Here is a 20912-nt window from a genome sequence, read left to right on the forward strand (position 1 = left end):
ACAAGTCATTTTGAAAATCAGGCACAAAGAGGACAATTTGAGATAGAAATATATAGAATGTAACTAGCTAAAATGTATTACAGTACAGTATGTTCCGGCGGAGCCAGGGGCGGCTTGGCCTATCGGGGGATTGGGCTTCCCCCGGTGGGCTGGTCACTCCCATCACGTAATTTTTTTTTTTTTTTTAAACTTCCCGGCCAAAGACAAGAAGAGGGTCTGCTGGCGCTGCAGCCTGAAGATAAACCTGCGGGCAGGACTGGTGGAAGCACTAGGCCTGGGGCGCCGCGAGCAGTGGTATCCCGAGGGGAGCCAATGCCCCCGGGCACAGGGAGGCTCATGCGGCACTGCAACAAGCAGATCAGCAGGGCCTTGGTGAGACTCATGTCACCACGGCCCGAAGAAAAAGATTGCATTTAAAGATTGCTCGTAAATCCGGCCGGATTTACGCGCGCAGGGCACTCGTGCTCCGGTGTGCTTATTTTGCATAGGCTGCCGGCACGCGCATAGCCCCGGGATGCGCGTAAGTCCTGGGGCTTCGTAAAAGGGGTAGGAGGGGTCGTGTCTGGGGCGTGTCCGGGGGTGTGTCCGGGATCAGGGGCGGGTCCAGGGTCGTGGCGCCGGCCCGGGGGCAATGCCTAGGCCTCCAGACCAGCTCCCGGGTCGGGTGATGGCGTGCCGGCAGTCCGCTGGCGCACGCAGATTTACACCTGCCTCGGGTAGACGTAAATCTGCCAACAAAGTTGGGGGGGGTTAGATAGGGTCGGGGGGTGGGTTAGGTAGGGGAAGGGAGGGGAAGGTGAGGGGAAGCGGAAGGAAAGTTCCCTCCAAGGCCGATTTCGGAGCGGCCTCGGAGGGAACAGGCAGCGCGCGCAGGTTGCACAAATGTGCATGCCTTTCGTGCGCCGACCCTGGATTTTATAAGATACGTGCGGCTACGTGCGTATCTTATAAAATCCAGTGTACTTTTGTTCGTGCGTGGTGTGCGAACAAAAGTACTCGTGCGCGCTGTTTTTGAAAATGTACCCCTGTGTGTATGAATGATTGTATGAAAGAGACAGCATGTGACAGTGAGAGCCTATGTGTGTGTGTGTGAGAGAGAGAAAGCATATGAGAATGAGAACCTGACTGTGTGTTTGAGGGAAGAAGATGGAGAGAAAAGAAACAGAAAAAAAGGCAATATAAAAGGAATTGGCAAAAAAAAAAATAAGAAAGGGAAGGTGGAAAAAAAAAGTCTGTGACCAACCAATTAGAAAACTAAGATCAGACAGCAAAGGTAAAAAAAAAATAAAAATTAGTGATTGGCACATGTAATCTTTGGGAATGTGCAAGAATAGCACTTTCTCTATGTGGATCTCACAACGCACGAGATCAGCATGGAGAAAATAGAAGTCCACGGGGCCTGCACAGAGGAGGCAGCAGAATGGGCTTCAGTGTCAGTAGCAGCAATCGGCACCTTCCCAATAGCCATGTGGCTGCAATGACAGTGGCAGCAGAGGAATGAGAGAGGTTCCGAGGTTGCTGACAAAAGAGAGGGGGGTCTGCCTTTAGTGTGTGCATGTGTATGAATGGGACTATGCCTGGGGGTGTATGTGTGTGTGAAGGCATGGGTGCCTGCCTGGGGGGGTCTGTGTGTGTGAGAATGAATGTGTGCATGCCTGGGGGATGGGGAGGGAGTGGTGTGAAAATGAATGGGAGCCTGCCTGGGGGTCAGTGTGTGTGTGTGTGAGAATGACTGGGAGCTTGCCTGGGTGTGTGTGTTTGTGTGTATGTGAGAGAGCCAGTGAGTGTGAGAGCATGAGTATGTATGAGAAAATCCAAGGGAGTAAGCATTTGTGTGAGGAGGGGGAGAGAGTGTCTTAGAGTCTGAGAGTGTGTCAGTGTCAGTGAGAGCGAGAGCGAGAGGTTATGATGGATATAAGAGCATGAATGTGTATGTATGTGACAGAGAATGTGTGAGAGAGAATGGACATGTGAGTATGTGTGAGAGAGAGAGGATAACCTCCTAATCCTTGACAATATCAGGGTGACTGGAAATCAAGAGCTTCCACAGAAGAGGACAGCAGGGGCTTTTTAAAATCCTTATTAGTTTTAATTATTGAATATTATTTGATGTCTGCTCTTTTTGAAATATTTTATTGGTGTTATATATAAATTTTTGAAAATTTCCCTGAGTTAAATTACTGGAGGTTCTATTCATCAGCAATTTTGAAATATATATTTTTAGTATGATTTTCCTATTGTGATGTTTTATAGTTCTTGATTTTATTGTTTGATGTTTTATGAGGAATGATTGTATTTTCTATTTTTCCATTGCTGCATTACATACAGTCTAACTTGTTGTGATTTCCAGTTCAGTTTTTCTGTGCATTTCTGTGTATATTCTGTATTTGGTGACTCACCAAATTGTATGTGTAATTGGATACCCATGGGCCAGTATGGAGAAAAATCCTCTGGGCCACTATTTTCCCACAATCCGCCCCTGGGCAGAGCGCACTGTTAACCCACATTTGGACGGGCGTTTTGGACACGCTAGCTTTACCCTTTATTCAGTAAGGGGTAATAGCGCGCTGAAAACGCGCATCCAACCCTCCCGAAACTAATAGTGCCCGCAACATGCAAATGCATGTTGATGGCCTTATTAGTTATGCTCACGTGATTCAGAAAGTAAAATGTGCAGCCAAGCTGCACATTTTACTTTCAGAAATTAGTGCCTACCCAGAGGTAGGCGTTAATTTCTCTTGGCACCGGGAAAGTGTACAGAAAAGCAGTAAAAACTGCTTTTCTATACACCCTCCGACTTAATATCATGGCGATATATTAGTCAGAGGTCCCAAAAGTTACAAATAGTTAAAAATTTAAAAAAACAAATTTAAAATGGGCCCGCGGCTCGTGGGTTGAAAACCGGATGCTCAATTTTTCTGGTGTCCGGTTTCCGAACCCGTGGCTGTCAGCGGGTTTGAGAACCGATGCCGGCAAAATTGAGCGTCGGCTGTCAAACTCGCTGACAGCCGCCGCTCCTGTCCAAAAAGAGGGCTAGGGGCATGCTTGTATCCCTAGCGCCTCTTTTTACCGTGTGCCCTAATTTAAATAAATTAATTTACTGAATTGCGCGCACAGGGGAGTGGGCACTCACCCGCTCTCCCGCGATTTTTACTGTATCAGCCTGATACAGATATACCCCCCCATGTCCATCCTATATCATCCCTAGCCAATCCCATATCATCCCCCAACTTCTCTTTTCAACTCCAAATGATCCCCATTCAACCCCTCCTAACCTTTCCAAAACGATCTCCCTTCGCTCTGCCTGCTTCAGACTTGCTTCCTTCTCTCCACTCCGTGAATAACAGAAGGGAGGAGCTGGATTAGGGAGCAGAGTATTTATTCTTATTCTGCTGTGTCTGTTCCAGACCCAAACTCTCCTCTTCTGTTCCTTGTATGCTGTTCTCTGCTGAATGAGATCTAGCATATCTGGACGATAGTAAGTCTTCATTCAAATGCTTCCCCATCAATTTCTTAGCCCAGTGCACTGTATAACCCGCAGTTGGACACGGGTTGTATAGGCGCTAACTAATCCCGTTATGCAATAAGGGGATTAGCGTCTCTACAACGCACGTCCAACACAGAGTGAAACTAATAGCGCTCATCACATGCAAATGCATGTGAACGAGGTTATTAGCTATTCACTCCCAATGCAAAAAAATGTGCATCTAGGACGCCTGCCTGGAACAGGTGTTAATTGCTGAGCGTTACTAAAACTAGTACTGAAAAGTAGAAAAAAACTGCTTTTCTGTACTGCCTCCTACTTAATATCATTGTGATATTAAGTAGGAGGAACAACTTTTTAAAAAAATAATAAAAAAAAGAAATTTAAAAAAAGTGCTGGCAGTGGGGTGCATGAAGGAGAAACTCAGTTGACAAGCATCTGTTTCCTGAAACCCTGGCACATGCACTGGTTAGGAAAATGGACGCTGATAAATTCAGCGTCCATTCTCCAAACCTGACTACCGGCACCAGAAGGAGTGTATAAAATCAATATTAAATTGTCAGGCACTTAATATTAATTTATTCACTCCTTCACTTATTGCCCATTGGTCCTTTTCACTGACATTTTTCAGGGAAAAGACCAATCCCCTTTCAGGTCAGTCTTCTGAAAGGTGATTGGTCCTTTCACTGACATGTGTGAATTTATCAGCGTTCATTTTTCTAACCCCTGCATGTGCGCTAGTTAGGAAAATGGGACACTGATAAATTCATCATCCATTTTCTTAACCAGCAGATAGCCACCAACATCGGACTTTTCTCTGTCTCATGCTGTCAAGGAGGTTCTAGGGGCATGCAATTTCCCCTAGCGCCTCCTTGACAGTGTGAGCTCTAATTTAAATTGCATCACACCCCCAGGAGAGGTGCCTAGGGCTGCGTTATGAAAGCAGGCGCTTAACACACAGCGCCCGCTTTCAGCGCAACTTTTTTGTATTGGCCCCTTAGTGTGCCTATTGAGAAATCCAAGTCTGTGTGAGGAGCTTGCTTTATGGGCTACTTGTTGAAAGGTTCTGACATTTCAGCAATCTTGCACCACTACAATCTCACAAAGATAAAATTTCTTCTATGTTCTCTCATGCTAGCTTGATTGACTCTATAACAGAGTACCATCAAGCTAGGGTGAGATAACATAAATCAAAATTTCATCTTTGTGAGACTTTCCTCACTCCAAATGAAATCAAATATTCACCAAGGTGTACTGTGCTATTTGTACATGTCAGTCTGAATGCTAAACTGCCCCCTAAAACCTAAACCACCATTATAACCTCATCTCGAGCTATTAGATGACCCTCCTATAGGCATATAAATACTTGTATACTGTAACAGCCTACTCAAAGGTTCTCTCTCTCTCTCTCTCTGCAAAGGCTGGAAATGCAATTCTAAAAGTTTATTGTGAATTGCCTTATGACCATTTCAGTTATATCTCACAGCTTAATGCCAGGAAAAAAAGTTGTAGTTATTTCCAGTTTTAAAACCATGTGATAGCATGCATTATCCTATCACACAGTGTCATATGCCCCTAATTTTCATAATTCCCACCCAAACTCCTCCCTAATCCCTCCCCTTCCTGAAATACACATTTGCACTGTATTACCATTATTATTGCGAGCGTTAATGCCATAACACATTTTGATGAATGACCCTATTAGTTTTGTTTTTGCCTTCTGGGCTCAGTTTACAAGAATTTACATGACTTACAATAATTTTATTTTATTAACATATATTTGGGAACATGTTATGCAAACAAACAAACTAACTCATTGGCTTGTAAATTAGAGGTGATGACATATTTAACCCACTATATGAATAACATTCACAGAAACTGCTTTGGAATTGCCTTGCTGGTAATTGCACTCCTCTGGAATATTCCAATACGGATCTTTCCCTTTTTAGCTGCCATTGCTAAGTGTTTATTTATATGCCACATAATGGTGGATGGCCAAATATCAGTGGATTGTGGTATCTTGTGGGCTTCACATGACTATTTGAAGTCTGTTACTAAACTTTCCGGGGAATATGTTGGTTTTCTACATAAGCACCCAGCAGACCATTGTTTTCTCTCTTCTTTATTCACAGTTAGGTTGTGTTGCCTTCTTTGGGCTTTTGATTGATTAGCTATAATAATGGGCCTATATATAACATATTGTTGCACAGTATGAAATAGCATTGTTGATTGTTTCCAAGTATTATGTGTACCCTCCATGTTCAGGCTTAAACTAGATTTCCCTAGATGAGAAGAGCAGGGTCTTATATTTTTGTTTTTCCCTAGGTAGTAATCTTTGCTTTACTATTGTGAAATGTTTTTTTATTTATTTCTATTTAATTAATTGAAGTGCAGTTATGGGTGTTATTAGATGCAGAACTTACATTCATAAAGCGTCATGGGGTTCCTTCATCAATTTACTTTGCAAACCATGGCTTTAGCAGGATTTTTTAAATCTAGTACAGTTCAATGTAATATGAATGTTACTCCTAATTGACCTATAGAGTGCAATAATGAGACTGTCAATGAAGCTTGCAGTTTCACAGATACTTTGTATCCACAGGACTGCAAGCTCATTTTCAAAGGAAGATTTCTTGTGGACTTTTCTTTTGAAAATGCTAGCAACACACACAGCATAGCTGCAAAGCCAGAAATTACAGTACATGTTGATTGCAAAATTTGATTTTGCAATCTTTATGCACAATTTCCCACCCCTGACTCAAAGTCATATTTTTTTTATTGGTGGGTGAAAACATGTGAGCTGTAGGTACACGTGCACTTTTATCAGCAGAGGGTGCTTGGGCCAATAATCAGCCTGCACTTTTAAACAGGTAAAGAAACATAAGCTTGCTTGTGTAAATAACTGAATATTGAGCCCATAGTGGCAATAAATGTTTGCTCTCAATTAATGGAGCACATCATGCTAGATACATGAAAGAAAATTTTGAAATTTAGGACATCTGCTGCTGCCAGCTGGCTTCTGATGGACAGATAACTGATGTTCTTTGGAAAGTTTCATTCAGACACCAGCTCCTCCTGTTTGTACATTTGGCATTCAGTAGCTTGATAATACATTTACGATCCAGATCTGGTGTGGAGGAATGCTATAAAAATTGCATGGAGTGGTAACTTCACGTTTGAGAAAACTAATTAAGGAATTTTAGAGTGAATCAATAATATAAGTGTAGCATATAGTGTACTTTCACTTAAATGTTACATATAGTGAAACAAAAATATGAGGAAAGGGCTTTTGAATTCACTGGCAATTGTATTAACAATGAACATGTATTAGGCACAGGGTGGTTTAGAGATAGGAATATCTTTAGCAAGCTTTTCACCAGGATAAATCTGGCTTAGGGCAATAGAGACTGAAAGTCATTACCTTCTAAATGTCATTAGGAGGCCTAAGTGCAGTGAGTTGCTCAGTTGCCAGGTGTCCATATTATTTAAAAATAATAATAATTTGTCATGAATTTGCAGTCTTTACAGGGAGGTCATAAACTGAACAAGCATGATACAATGAAATACCATTTCACCCTTAAACATTTGGGATGGGCATTGGGGAGAAACAAAATAGGAAATGAGTTGAAATTTCCTATTTTGTTTTGAATCATTTTCAAAACAGAATGAGTTAAATTCTAATGAAATTTCAACTGAATCTAGCTTCATTTTGAAAACAAATAAAAAAAAAAAAGTATCTGGTTGGGCCTGGACCTTGGCTTAGGCCAAGGTCCAAAGCCAGGGCCTCACTTAGGGCCAGATTTTATAACATGCACGTGGGCGTAGATTTGTTCACCCAACCTGGTGCGAACAAATCTGTCTGAGTTGATTTGTTGGGGAAGGCCGTAGCGAGGGATTATCTGGTGCAAGAGTAGGGTGGTAACCTCCTTGGCTGTCTCCGTTCGAGTGGGGACAGCCTCGACCCAGCCAGTATATGTGCAGACGGTTACTAACATGGCCTTGTATCCTTTGGACGGAGGCATGCGAGTGAAATCGATTTGGTAGACTTGGAAAGGACTTGTTCCCCGGAGGATGTGTCCTGGGGCTGGACCTGGCCCGGACCGGGGGTTATTCCGGGCACATGTGATACATCTGTTAGCTGCATGTTTAGTCCAATGCGTAATACGATTAATATAGTAGATTTTGTCCAGCAGTTTGGCCAGAGAGTCGCGACCAAGGTGGGTATGGTCGTGTGTTCCCTTTACGATTGTCCATGCAAGACCCTCGGGTATCCAAACTCTGCCGTCCTGTAAGAGCCACCACCCGTTCTGCTGGTGAAGGCCCTCATTATGAGCCCAGTCAGTCTCTTCAGATGCATAAATGGGAGTCTCAGTTGGAAACTGGAGGAGCGGACAGACAGCCGAAGAAGTCGGGGAAGGTTCCTGGGCCGCCCTTTTTGCGGCCTCATCTGCTCTGTGGTTGCTACCGGGCTATGGGATCTGATTTCCTGGTATGTGCCTTACAGTGCATAACGGCAACCTTACGGGGTAACCACACTGCATCCAATAACTTGCGCACTTCCTCTGCATTGGCTATCTGTTTACCTTCTGCAGTCAGAAAACCCCTTTCTTTGTACAGTGCTCCATGAACCCGAATTGTGAGGAAGACATACTTAGAGTCTGTATAGATATTGGCAGTCTTTCCCTCGGTCAACTGCAGAGCTCGGGTGAGGGCGATTAGTTCAGCTCTTTGAGCAGAGGTCCCCGGAGGTAGAGGCTGGGCCTCAATGACTTCATATTCAGATACTACTGCATATCCGGCGGATCGTATACCTTGGGTTATCTGGCTGCTACCGTCGGTGAATAACGTCAGGGCTCCTTGCCAGGGTTGGTCCCTCAAGTCTGGCCTGCTAGAGTGAATGGCGGCCATGACTTCTCCGCAGTCATGGACGACTGGTTCCGGTGATGGCATGAGGGTGGCAGGGTTCAGGTTACTGCTGTCTTGTATTTGAATTTCAGGTGTTTCACAGAGCAGAGCCTGATACTTAACGAGACGTGAGTTAGTCATCCATTTCGGCCCATGAGTCTCAAGCAGTCCCCTGATAGTATGGGGTGTGGTTATCTGTAAGGATTGGCCGAATGTTAATTTGACAGCTTCAGGTATCAGTAAGCATGCGGCAGCAATGCTTCGGAGGCAGCCGGGCCATCCCTTGGCAACATTGTCCATTCCTTTGGACAAATATGCAACAGGTCCCATGACCCGAAAGTTTGTGTCAGTACCCCAATGGCCAAACCTTTCTTTTCGTCCATGAACAGGTGATATGGTTTCATGACATCGGGTAGGCCCAAGGCAGGTGGTGAGGACATGGCCTCCTTTAATTGGTCCAGATTCTGTAATTCCTGTGGGTCCCAGTCAAAGGGCTTGGATTCGGCCTCCGGGCCATGCAACTTGTCATACAGCGGCTGTGCAATGAGAGCGAAGTTAGCGATCCAGATTCGGCAATATCCTGCAGCTCCCAAGAACGCACGGAGTTCCTTTTTACAGGTGGGTACAGGTTGATCTCTTATAGCACTGGTGCGGGAGACTCCAAGTCGGCGGGTGCCTTCCCTGAGACGGAAACCCAGATATTTGACTTCCACTTCGCAGATATGTGCTTTCTTCTTGCTCGCACGGTACCCCTTTAGGTAAAGCGTCTTCAGTAGTTGCAGGGTCGATACCGCACATTCATGGTAGGTTTCCCTGAAAATCAGGAGGTCATCCACATATTGCACAACGGGTCCATGATCGACCTGGTACATCTTCAGGTCTCTGGCCAGTTGTTCTCCGAACAGAGTGGGTGAGTTTTTGAACCCTTGGGGTAGGCGAGTCCAGGTATACTGTTGCTTTTCTCCGGTCTGGGCATCCTCCCAGGTGAAGGCAAAGATTTTCTGGCATGTCTCCGCTACTGGAACTGAGAAGAAGGCGTCCTTGAGATCAATAATACTGTACCACTTGGAACTGGAGGAAACTTGAGCCAGGATTGAATACGGGTTTGGCACCAGTGCCACTAGATCTGCCACCTGATTATTCACCTTCCTTAAGTCTTGCACGGGCCAGTAGTCACTGGTGCCGGGTTTTTTGACTGGCAGCAAAAGTGCATTCCAGGCCGACCGGATCTGTCTGAGGATACCTAATTTGAGAAGCCTTTTAAGGTGGGTCTGTATAGCTTGTCTGGCCAGATACGGAATGGGGTACTGAGGTTCGTTGACGACTTGGGTGTAAGATTTCATTTCGATCTACAAGGGGATAGCATCGGTGGCCACGCCCCCAGGGTTATTTTCGGCCCAGACTTTAGGTATGCTATTCATCAATTCTCTCTGTTCCTTGTTGAGGGGCGTTTCCTTTTCATACCGGTGGTCTGCAGGCCCGGCGACAAGTGGGAGGTGAAGCCTCCACTCTTCCTGAATAGGACAGATTAAGGATACAGGCGTGTTTGCAAAGGAGGCTGTAACCTTGCCAGAAGGTTCGAATTGCAGAGTTGCCTGTAGTTTACACAGAAGGTCTCGGCCAATCAATGGCACGGGGCATCCTGGAACGTATAGGAATTGGTGGGACACCAGCTGTCCCCCAATGCGGATTTGCCGGTTTTGGAGTATGGGTGCTGCCAATGGTTTTCCCGAGGCTCCAACAATGGAGATGCTTTTGGATGTGGGGGTTGTGATTGCTGTAGTCATCACCGATCGTTGTGCTCCTGAATCCAATAATCCTTTGAATTTTTGCTTCCCATGCAGATTTCCACCAGAGGGACAGTGGGAAGGTTACCCTCTCGATTTAGTCATGAATCCCGGCCCCCATCATCCCCGGGCATCTTGTCCAAATTCATCTCCCACTCGGTATTCCGCGGCCTATCCTGCCGGGGCCTGTATTCATTTCCATTTCGCTGCTGTTTCTCTGGACACTCGGACTTCCAGTGTCCTTCTTTCTTACAGTACGCACACTGGTTCTGCCCCAGAGGAGGCCGAGAACCTCCGGGTGGTCTGCCCCTACCTCTACCTCTGCCTCTCGGGTGATCCCGGTCACGATCCTTTTGGTTAAACTGGGTCTCTTCCAGGGCTGCGGCGAGGAGACTGACACTCTCCTTCATCCGTCGCCCAGCCTCTCTTTTGTCTTCTTTCCTTTCTTCAACATCTCGATTCCCAAACACGCGATCCGCCATCGCTTTTAGTTGACTAATGCTCATCCCTTCAAAGCCTTCTGCTTTCTGGAGTTTCCGACGGATATCGGGGTATGACTGGGTTACAAAACTCATTACTATCATAGGCTGGTTACCTTGGGCCTCCGGGTCAAAGGGGCTATTTTTCCGGTATGATTCCATGAGGCGTTCGAGGAAATCCCCTGGACTTTCCTCCCTCTTTTGCACAACATCCTGAATTCTACTCATATTCATGACCTTGCGTTTTCCTTTCTTTAGGGCATCCAGAAAGGCTCGTTGGTAACGGGCAATGGATGCCCTACCGGCCTCTGTAGTATGGTCCCAACTGGGGTTTCCTCTAGGCGCGTGCCGCTCTATCCAACCTGCCAGGTTCTGACGTTCAAGGCCTTCTGGACACGTTGTTTGGGCGGCCTCCTCTAAGTTCTGTTGGACGTGCCTCCGCTCTTCTGTCATGAGGAGGAAGGCGGACATCTGGCGGATATCTGCCCAGTTTGGATTATGAGCCATGAACAGATTATGGATTATGAGCCATGAACAGATTATGGATTATGAGCCATGAACCAAAATATTCTGAAAAACCAGAGCAGATGCTTGAAGAATTCAAGCATCTGCTCTGGTTTTTCAGAATATTTTGGTCCGTGTGTTCGCCAATTGACCAAATCGGCAGAGGAAAATGGAATATAGGTATATTTTTATTTTAGCGCGCACATGTTATAAAATCCAGGGTCGGCACGCGCAGGAGGGTGCACATTTGTGGAACCTGCACGCGCCAAGCCGAGCAGCCTGCCTCTGTTCCCTCCAAGGCCGCTCCGAAATAGGAGCAGACTCAGAGGGAACTTTCCTTCTGCCCCCCCCCCCCCCCCGCATCTTCCCCTCCCTTCCCCTATCTAATCTGCCCCCCAGCCATAACTAACCCCCCCTGACCTTTATTGAAGAAGTTACGCCTGCCTCCAGGCAGGCGTAACTTGCGCACACCGGCTCTCCATCCCCTGGCCCGGTAGCTGTTCCGGAGGCCTCGGGCCTGCCCCTGGAACACCCCCGGGCCGGTGCCCCACCCACGGCCCTGCCCCGGAATTCCCATTTTTTCAAGCCCCAGGACTTATGCGCATCCCGGGGCTTGCGCGCGCCGCCAAGCCTATGCAAGATAGACTCGGCACGTACAGGGGGAGGCAGGGGGAGGTTTTAGGGGGTTGTGTGCGTATCCTTAAGCACGTAACCCTTTGAAAATCTATCCCATAGGGAATAGGCCAAGATGCAAAACTGGGGCCTAGACCTATGCCTGAGCATGATTCTGGTGACTCCATCTAGGCCCTGGCCCAATGCCAGGGTCTAGGTCAAGATCCAAGCAAAGTTACAGGCCCAGGAAAATTCATAACACCCCCCTATACTTAGTAAATCAAACACCATGTCCTGGCCCAGTCATGACGCCAGATTCTGGCCCAGAGGCCAGTTCCTAATGCCTGGGCCTTGGCCTAGGGTCAGGCACAAGCCCAGAGCCCAGGCCTGGGATCTCCCCTTCAGCATCTTATTTCGTCTTTGTCAACTAATGACGTCTCCTGGGGTTGCGCCAGAGATAATTAACTCCAGCACATCCTTTTCAGCGGAGGGCACTATTTTGATGTATGGCAGCTGATTGCCTTGCTGTACATCAAAATGCTGCCCACCACTTTGGAAGGTGTGCTGGAGTAAATTAATTGCAGCGTGACTCCAGTGGATGGCATCAGTTTGTGAAAAAGACAAGAAAAAGAAGATGTTGAAGAGGAGCTCCAAAGCCTGAGCTCCAGGCCTGGGTCTGACCCTGGGCCAATATCCAGGTATCAGAACTTGAGCTTCAGGTCAAGACCTAGCATCAGGCCTGGGTCTGGACCGAGGCCCTGGCATCAGGGTCCAGCCTCCTGGCTTGGTCATGCCAATATGTCAGGTCTGGGCCTGGTTCCTGGCCTAGGCAGAGGCAACAGTTTTGGGACCCAGCCTCTAGGCCTGGCCATGGCATTAGGCTTGGCCAAGGCCAAGTCCCAGGTGTTTGGACCTGGCCTCTGTGTTGGATTCTAGCATCGGGTCTGGGTCCAGGATGAGGTCCCAGCATCATGCCTAGGCTTGTCCTGGCCAAGGCTGATGGCCAGATGTTGGGTCCAGGCCTCCAAGCCTAGGCCTTGCATTGGGCCTAGGCTGAGGTTTCGGCAGCCTACTGCAACCTGGGCATACGCAAGAGTTAGACCCTGGCCAAAGCCTCAGCCTTGCATAGGCTTAGGCTGCATTAGTTCACCATGATCTTAGCCTAGGCCCTATGCAAGGCCCTAGCAATTTTCTGGGTGGGAAGGATGGTTGGGGTGTACAGTCTAATTTGTAGGGGTGTGCATTCGTTTTGAACTTAAATGTAAAACGCTACTTATTTTTTTTTAACTTAAAAAAGTGATAACACGTAAACGATCGGATTTCCAACTTATTCAACATAGCTGTGTTGAATACGTTGGAAATTGCGATTGTTGATCCAAAATAAAAATTTAAACCCCTCACCATCCTTAATCCCCCCCCAAAGACTTACCACAACTCCCTGGTGGTCCAGCGAGGAGTCTGGATGCCATTTCTGCCATTTCTGAACTCCTTTGCGTGGAGCACGTGACGTCGGCGCCACAACGTCACGTGATTCCCCGTGCGATCGCTCCGGGACCCTCCGTTCGACCCAAAAGGAACTTTTGGCCAGCTTGGGGGTGTCAGGAGGCCCCCCCAAGCTGGCCAAAAGTTCCTTTTGGGTCGAACGAGGGTCCCCTGGAGCGATCGCGCGGGGAATCATGTGACGTCGGCGCCACGTCGGAGTGACGCGGCGTCACATGTTTCCCCGCGCGATCGCTCCGGGACCCTCCGTTCGACCCAAAAGGAACTTTTGGCCAGCTTGGGGGTGTCAGGAGGCCCCCCCAAGCTGGCCAAAAGTTCCTTTTGGGTCGAACGAGGGTCCCCCGGAGCGATCGCGCGGGGAATCACGTGACGTCGGCGCCACGTCGGAGTGACTCGGCGTCACTTGATTCTCCGCGCGATCGCTCCGGGACCCTCCGTTCAACCCAAAAGGAACTTTTGGCCAGCTTGGGGGTGTCAGGAGGCCCCCCCAAGCTGGCCAAAAGTTCCTTTTGGGTCGAACGAGGGTCCCCCGGAGCGATCGCGCGGGGAATCACGTGACGTCGGCGCCACGTCGGAGTGATGCGGCGTCACGTGATTCCCCGCGCGATCGCTCCGTGACCCTCCGTTCGACCCAAAAAGAACTTTTGGCCAGCTTGAGGGTGTCAGGAGGCCCCCCCAAGCTGGCCAAAAGTTCCTTTTGGGTCGAACGGAGGGTCCTGCGGGGCTCTCACAAGTTTTTAAAACTTGTGAGAGCCTTGCTGCAATACAGTTCTGCTTACTGTGTCTGCTTAATAGGGATGTTTCAGTTAATTCAATTGATTTTTAGATCACCAACAATTGTTTGGTTCATTTCAAATGAAAAAACAAAACAAAACATGTATTTGTTCTATTTATTTATTCATTTCCCATTAAAGCCAGAGAGAAAAATACAGTCTAATTTGGGCTTCAAAATTGGGGCGTTTAATGATCTCCATAAGAGGGAAGAGAATTGCAAGACACAATGTCTGCGTCAAAATGGAAACAAAAGTGACCTGAATAGTCCACGGCATGATAACGGGCAAAGGAGCCCAAACAGAGGCGACCATGTCCCAAGGCACTAAGGGCCTCATTTTCCAAGCTGCTCGCACGCGATAAGGGACCTTTCGCACGAGAAAAGTCCCTTATCGCGTGTGATGGCGGAGTCGGGGCGGAGTCGGCCCCAGAAAAGGAGGAGTCAGGGTGTCACCGGGGCCGACTCTGCGCCGACGTCGCGGACAATGAAAAGGTAGTTGCCTTTTCGCTGCCTATTTCACTCCCAATAGCTACACCTCCTATGGTGGCGCTATTGGGTGCGAAACCGGCAGTGATTGCACCGTGACAGTGCGATCGATGCTAGCTAGCGCAGGCCTGCCCCCCATTTCGCCCCCCGCCCCATATCTTCTAAAGTATCGCAGGCCTGCGATACTTTAGAAAATGAGGCCCTAAGAGAGGAGCAAAGCAGCTGCAAGAGTGGCAAGCACATTCCAAGGTCCAAAAGAAGGGAAAAGGAAACCAACCCACAGTGTTATATACTTTTTACATGTAGAATTTAGCCCTACAAGACTGTATATTTTACTTATTTATTTGCATTTCTTATATATCGCAGATTCATTGTGGTTTACAAAATCATAATCATAAATACATAATCATAACAATAAATACGAGTACATACAACTCACTGACTTTCAATCATCTAATCATCCCGACCTCCAATTGAACTCCCAATTGTTTACTGCATAATTCACCCCTTCTCCCTTTTCCTCCTTCTCTCCCCCTCTATCCCAATTTTAAATCTTTCTGGACTTGATATCCATTTCTCTGATATTGTTTAATAGTTCAAATGGTTTTGTACTGCTACCCATCTGTTAAGAATCTGTTTACTGTTTCTTACTAATGCTCTGTTACAAGATAATGTACACTCTTGTAAACCGTTATGATGGCTCAACCGAATAACGGTATATAAAACTCATCAAATAAATAAATAAATAAATAAATAAATAAAACAAACAAACATATATGTTGAAAAGTAACCTCCTTACGGATAGCAGCATTACCTTGGTTAGTTCACATATTCTCAGTAGATCAGATTTACCACCACCACTCAAAATCCGAGCACGCTCTAGAGAAACATCCTTGTCATCTTCTGAAATGGGCAGAGAGTCAAGTTTGACAGTCCTGCAAAAATTTAAATTTGTAAGTGACCTGTACAGCTAGTACAGCTAATATTTATAGGCCAAAATCAAAGAGTATAACTGTAACCTTTTCTCTAGTTATGTATTGCCCCATCCTTCAACCAATGAGCTGCTTTATTATGCAATGAGAAAGTATGGAATCTGAGGCAGGTAAACAAATTAATCACTTATATTTTACACTGCAATAATCAGATTAATTTGTAAAATAAAAGATGTATTGAATCATATTTTGAAATAATTGCTATCTACTTCTGACGTGCAGAACTCTGATGGCATAGTATGTTTCAATTCAGAAGCTGCCGGAATAGTTTTTCTTTTTGGCCCTGTAGTTCATCCTTTCTCTTCCAGTTAAATTGGAATCAGTGCTCAGATGCTGAAGCCATAAGCCTTCACGCATATTTTTTCAAACATTGGGGAGGCCTCCTTAAGAGGCAAACGGTGGTGGGACTGGAGTCTTTCCAGACCCTCAGGGGTTTTACTGTGACTGCAGGGGTGTGGGGGGCAGGTATATTTTTAGACCTGTCTGGCTTCTTTAAAAGCTGACATTCCCTGGGATACAGGGCTACCATTGCACATTATTTTCAGAGGGCAGCTAAACCATCGTATTCTTCCTCAGGGAAAAATACCACAGAATTGACAAATTGACAAATTCTGTGGTGGTTGATACTGCAGCTTTGTTGTGGCCTTGCCCCTTCCTGGGAAAATACTACAACTTAGCAAATGCCCTAAGTTTGCACCTGAGGCCTGAGGCAATGGACAGTAAGCTTACTTGGCCAAGGAATGTCAGTGGTAGAAGCAGGATTTGAACCCTGGTTTCCCTGGGTTTCATTCTGCTCATAAAATATCACTCTTTATCCAAGACAATTTTTGTCCTCAACTGATTTCTACCATCTCAAGCAAATGAGCATATAAGATTAGTTCAAACCTAGTACCTCTCCCTTTCCATGTTTAACCACAAAATTTAGATTGTATAAAAAGTAGAGATGTGAATTGTGTCCTCGATCGTCTTAACGATCGATTTCGGCTGGGAGGGGGAGGGAATCGTATTGTTGCCATTTGGGTGTGTAAACTATCGTGAAAATCATTAAAATCGTGAACTGACACACTAAAACCCCCTAAAACCCACCTCCGACCCTTTAAATTAAATCCCCCACCCTCCCGAACCCCCCCAAATGCTTTAAATAACCTGGGGATCCAGCGGTGGTCCAGAACGGCGGCGGTCCGGAACGGCCCCCTCAATTGAATCCTGTTGTCTTCAGCCGGCGCCATTTTGCAAAATGGCCGCCGCAAAATGGCGGCGGCCATAGACAAAAACGATTCGACGCAGGAGGTCGTTCCGGACCCCCGCTGGACTTTTGACAAGTCTTGTGGGGGTCAGGAGGCCCCCCCAAGCTGGCCAAAAGTTCCTGGGAGTCCAGCGGGGTTCAGGAAGCGATTTCTTGCCGCGAATCGTTTTCCGTACGGAAAATGGCGCCGGCAGGAGATCGACTGCAGGAGGTCGTTCAGCGGCGGTCTGGAACCCCCGCAGAAAATGAGGGGGAAGGGAAAGGGTGACAGCCATCAGGGGGAGAGAGTAGAGTCAGAGAGTAAGAGAGAGACGAGGGAAATAAAGGCATGAGTGGCTTTTCCTACCCCCTCTCTCCCAACATTACACCAAGCATTCATCCCCCTGACTGTTCTCCTCTACCTTCTTCCTTCCTAATAAATACCATGCCTTTCCACACCCCCCACCTCCAATCTCTTCTTTAAATTTGGAGCAACAAAATATGCCACACTAATAATGAACATGTTTTCTATTTGCTAATTCATCTCGATAACAGTGGTATTTTATGGCTACCTAAGATTTTATTTTTCTATTTTTGTTCATATAGTGAAATGCAGCAAGAGAGTTGTATATTAATACGCTAACTAAATTCCCAGAGATTTGACCTATAGCCCAGAGGGTACGAAAAGCTGGAGTATTGAACAATGATTCCAGATAAGTCTTAGGTTCCTACCGTGATCTGATGAAAAACTTGTACTGTAGGAGAAGGGTAAAGCCGAAGAACACAATGCCTTCTATAAACATAGCAAAGAGGTTTTTGCCTACTAATTCCCACTTGAAGGGGTTTTCGAAACGATCTTCACCTTAGAAAAATAAAAATATGCAAAAAGATTCAATTTAAATTGTAAATAGTAGGATTTATCAGCACTGTTATTGAAGTTACCCTAGTCACATAAACCATTATTAACGTAAATAAGGCCCCGAGTTAAGGTGATGCCTGAAAAAAATACATAAGGAAAGGATTTTTCTTATTAAAGAAAAATTCAACAAATCACCTTGGCATATGTTTCTCAATTCGTAGACTGTCTGCCCATGAGATTTCCGCCACTAATCAAAGCAAAACTGTATTGCTCCTGTGAAAAAGTAACCACAGACATCTATGCTTGATTTTTCTGCAGGTACTTTTTCCAGCCAAGTTATGTATAGTTTTGAAAGTTCAAAACTACTTGTATTGTTGCCTTCTGTGACCAAACTCTGCCCATGGAGTGAATTTTAAAGGCTGGCATGCACCAAAACCAGGAGATATGAGAGAATGTCCAGCCTTCACACCCTGAGTGGATTTTAAAAATCACTCGTATATCTGTCTATCACCCGGTATGTGCACAAATAAGAAGCTGCAAAAAAGAGGCAGGGCATGGGCATAATATGGGTAGGGCATGGGTGTTTCAGGACTTTAACATGAAATATGCACACAAGGGTTTGCACACACAAACACGCACTGGGGTTCCCTGCCGCCTAATTTTACTACTGCTATGGATAGTATTTAAGAAATAAAATTTAAAAATCCAGGCTAGACAGTGAGGTTTTAAGGGTTCCTGCTAACAGGGTAAGAAGGAAGCTATTTAGAGGGGTTAGGAAATCCTAACGAGTTGAGGAAACTGGTAATTGAGTTGGCGCATGTGCCTACTAAAATCTATCTCACTTACATAGTTGAGGTGGAATTTGGACGCATATGTGCGCGTCCATATAAAATTGTGCACACATATACGCACATACCACCCATTTTATACCATGCATGCATATACGCACATATGTTATAAAATGGCTACATCCTTTGGTGCAAACTGGCATACGCATGCATATGTGTGCCCATGCACCGGTATCAAATTTACCATCTATGGGAATGCCTCCAAACAATTTTAACAACATAGAGAGTGGCCAATTGTCAAAGAGCCCATTTATGCTAGTAAAATACAGTTAACCTTTCTTTACTCTGTAATTTTAATAACTGTTATTAGCACTTTTTTGTATTTTTTCTTCTTTTAACTACTTTACATATTAATTTGGTAACACATGCACAAATGTTGTCATAATAATAACATTTCCTGCATATAAATCTGAGAAAATCAGTGAGAGAGGGAGGGGAGAGACAGAAAAGTAATGGTGCCTCTTTTCTCTTTTAACCTCCTTCCCACAGGTGCTTTTCTCATGCCATGAATGTGCTAGAGGCAGCACCAGCATTTAAGTGTTGCTCTCGTACCTCTTGCTGGCAGGAAGGAGGGTGTGATGGGAGGGAGAGTGGGAGGAGGGAATTGTGCTGTCACTGAAATCTGCAACTGGTTGCAGGGAGTAGGGATATTACCTCAATTTCTCTCTTTCCTCCCTCAAGAATAGCCCTGTATCAGAATACTTGCATCTTTATTTCTAGAAACAAAAATTAAAAAGCACTGCATGTATCATTTAAAAAAAAAATCTTGATTTAATAACTACTTACCAAATCTGGAAAATGCCGTTGCTATGGCTTGGTTCCTTGCCATGTCAATAAGTCCCCTTCCCAAGCAAAAGTGTGGGAAAATCAATAATATTTTCTTAAGAACATCATTAATGTTATTCAAGTTCTGTTAAATAAAAAAGAAAGAACAAGAGAAGAAAAAAGACAATGAGCCAATAAAGAAGAGAGGGTACAGTTTTTCTGCAGATTAGTTTTCTTTACAAAAATGTATTGATAAGGGGGGAGAGGGGGGCTAGATGATACACATTTTCAAATATTTTGAACCAAATGAAAGATAAATGAATAAACCCAAAAGAACAGAAGCAGCAAGGATTGCACAGCAACCCTATAAAGTAGAAATGACAATGGACCAACCAGCCCATCCAATCTGTTGCATTCTTTCTTCCTGTTCACACTGCAAATATTTATTTCAACTGCCAGCCATAGAGAATGATTGCTCCTAAAATATCTCTATCCAAGATGTTTTTTGTCATTGTCCTCTCCTGATCTGCAGATACCTAAAAGTTCTCAATGATGTATGGACTTCAAACCTTTTCTGTTGGAAAGGAAAAAAATAGAACTAGGGATCTTGAAATGAAACTCCATGAGGGGACAACTCAGAACAAACGGCAGGAAATAATTCTTCAAAGAGAGGGTAGTGGAAGATGACGTGCCCTTCCAGAGGAGGTGGTGAAGATGAAAACAGTCAAAAATTTCAAAGGAACATGGAAAAAGCACTGTGGATCTCTAAAGGCTAGAGGACGGAAATGAGACAAGCGTGCAGTGGGTAACTTGCTGGTATGCTGGTTCCTACCCTTGTAGTAACCAGCATACCAGCAAGTACTACCCTTAACCAGAAAGCTTTGATGCTTATATTGCAACTGCAACAATGTTCCCTGCTTAGATGGCAAGAGGATAAGAGGAATTGGATTCAGATGACAACCGAGGGCCCTTACTTCCATGGTCTGAGATACTGTTATGTGGACATAAGAAAAAAAGCACAGGACTGCTTCTACGGCAAAGTCCTAAAGGAAACGAAGAAAGTGTGCATGGGTGCGGTGGCTACCACCCTTAACCAATAATCCTTGACACTTTTGATGCAACTCCAACATTGCTCTCTGCTTCATCGGCAAGGGAAAAGGGGACTTGGATGTAGACAGTAACAAATGATGGCCCTGACTTTTACAGTCTGTGGAACTGATGAGCATAGGGGTAACGAGCACAGTGCAGTGGTGGTTACTACCCTTAACAGAAAGCATGAGATTACTACATTCAATCAATAAGCCTTGATGCTTTTAATGCAATTGCAACATCGCTCTATGCTTTGAAGGAGGGGGGTGGGAGCTTAAAGAAAAGAGAAATTTGGATTCAGAGACAACCAACATGAGCCATGGCTTTTTTACTGTCTGGGGTACTGATGCTCAGACATTAAGGAAAAAACATGGAACTGCTTCTCTAGTCAAGTCCATAAGTAAAGCATGTTAAGCAAAACTGACTGATACATGGGGATAACCTGCACGGCACTGCAGATACTACCATTGGAAACTTGTTGGGCAGACTGGATGGACATTGGTCCTTTTCTGCCTTAATTTCTATGTTTCTATATGTTTCTATAATTTCTACCATCTCAGGCAAATGAACATATAAAATTGGAACATAAGAACATAAGAAATTGC

General features: G+C 45.5%; 1 protein-coding gene across 1 annotated transcript in view; it reads right to left on the minus strand.

Moving 5' to 3' along the window:
* LOC115096270 (ATP-binding cassette sub-family A member 1-like) overlaps nucleotides 1-20912 on the minus strand; it is a 618744-nt gene that overhangs the window by 97236 nt on the left and 500596 nt on the right. Inside the window, exons 30-32 of the mRNA XM_029610773.1 lie at nucleotides 19240-19363; nucleotides 17479-17608; nucleotides 15344-15464 (exon numbers count right to left, since the gene is read on the minus strand). Coding sequence (XP_029466633.1) covers nucleotides 15344-15464; nucleotides 17479-17608; nucleotides 19240-19363 — 375 coding nt within the window. The remainder of the gene's footprint in view (nucleotides 1-15343; nucleotides 15465-17478; nucleotides 17609-19239; nucleotides 19364-20912) is intronic.

This window comes from Rhinatrema bivittatum, chromosome 1, assembly GCF_901001135.1.
Source record: "Rhinatrema bivittatum chromosome 1, aRhiBiv1.1, whole genome shotgun sequence".
Taxonomy (NCBI): domain Eukaryota; kingdom Metazoa; phylum Chordata; class Amphibia; order Gymnophiona; family Rhinatrematidae; genus Rhinatrema; species Rhinatrema bivittatum.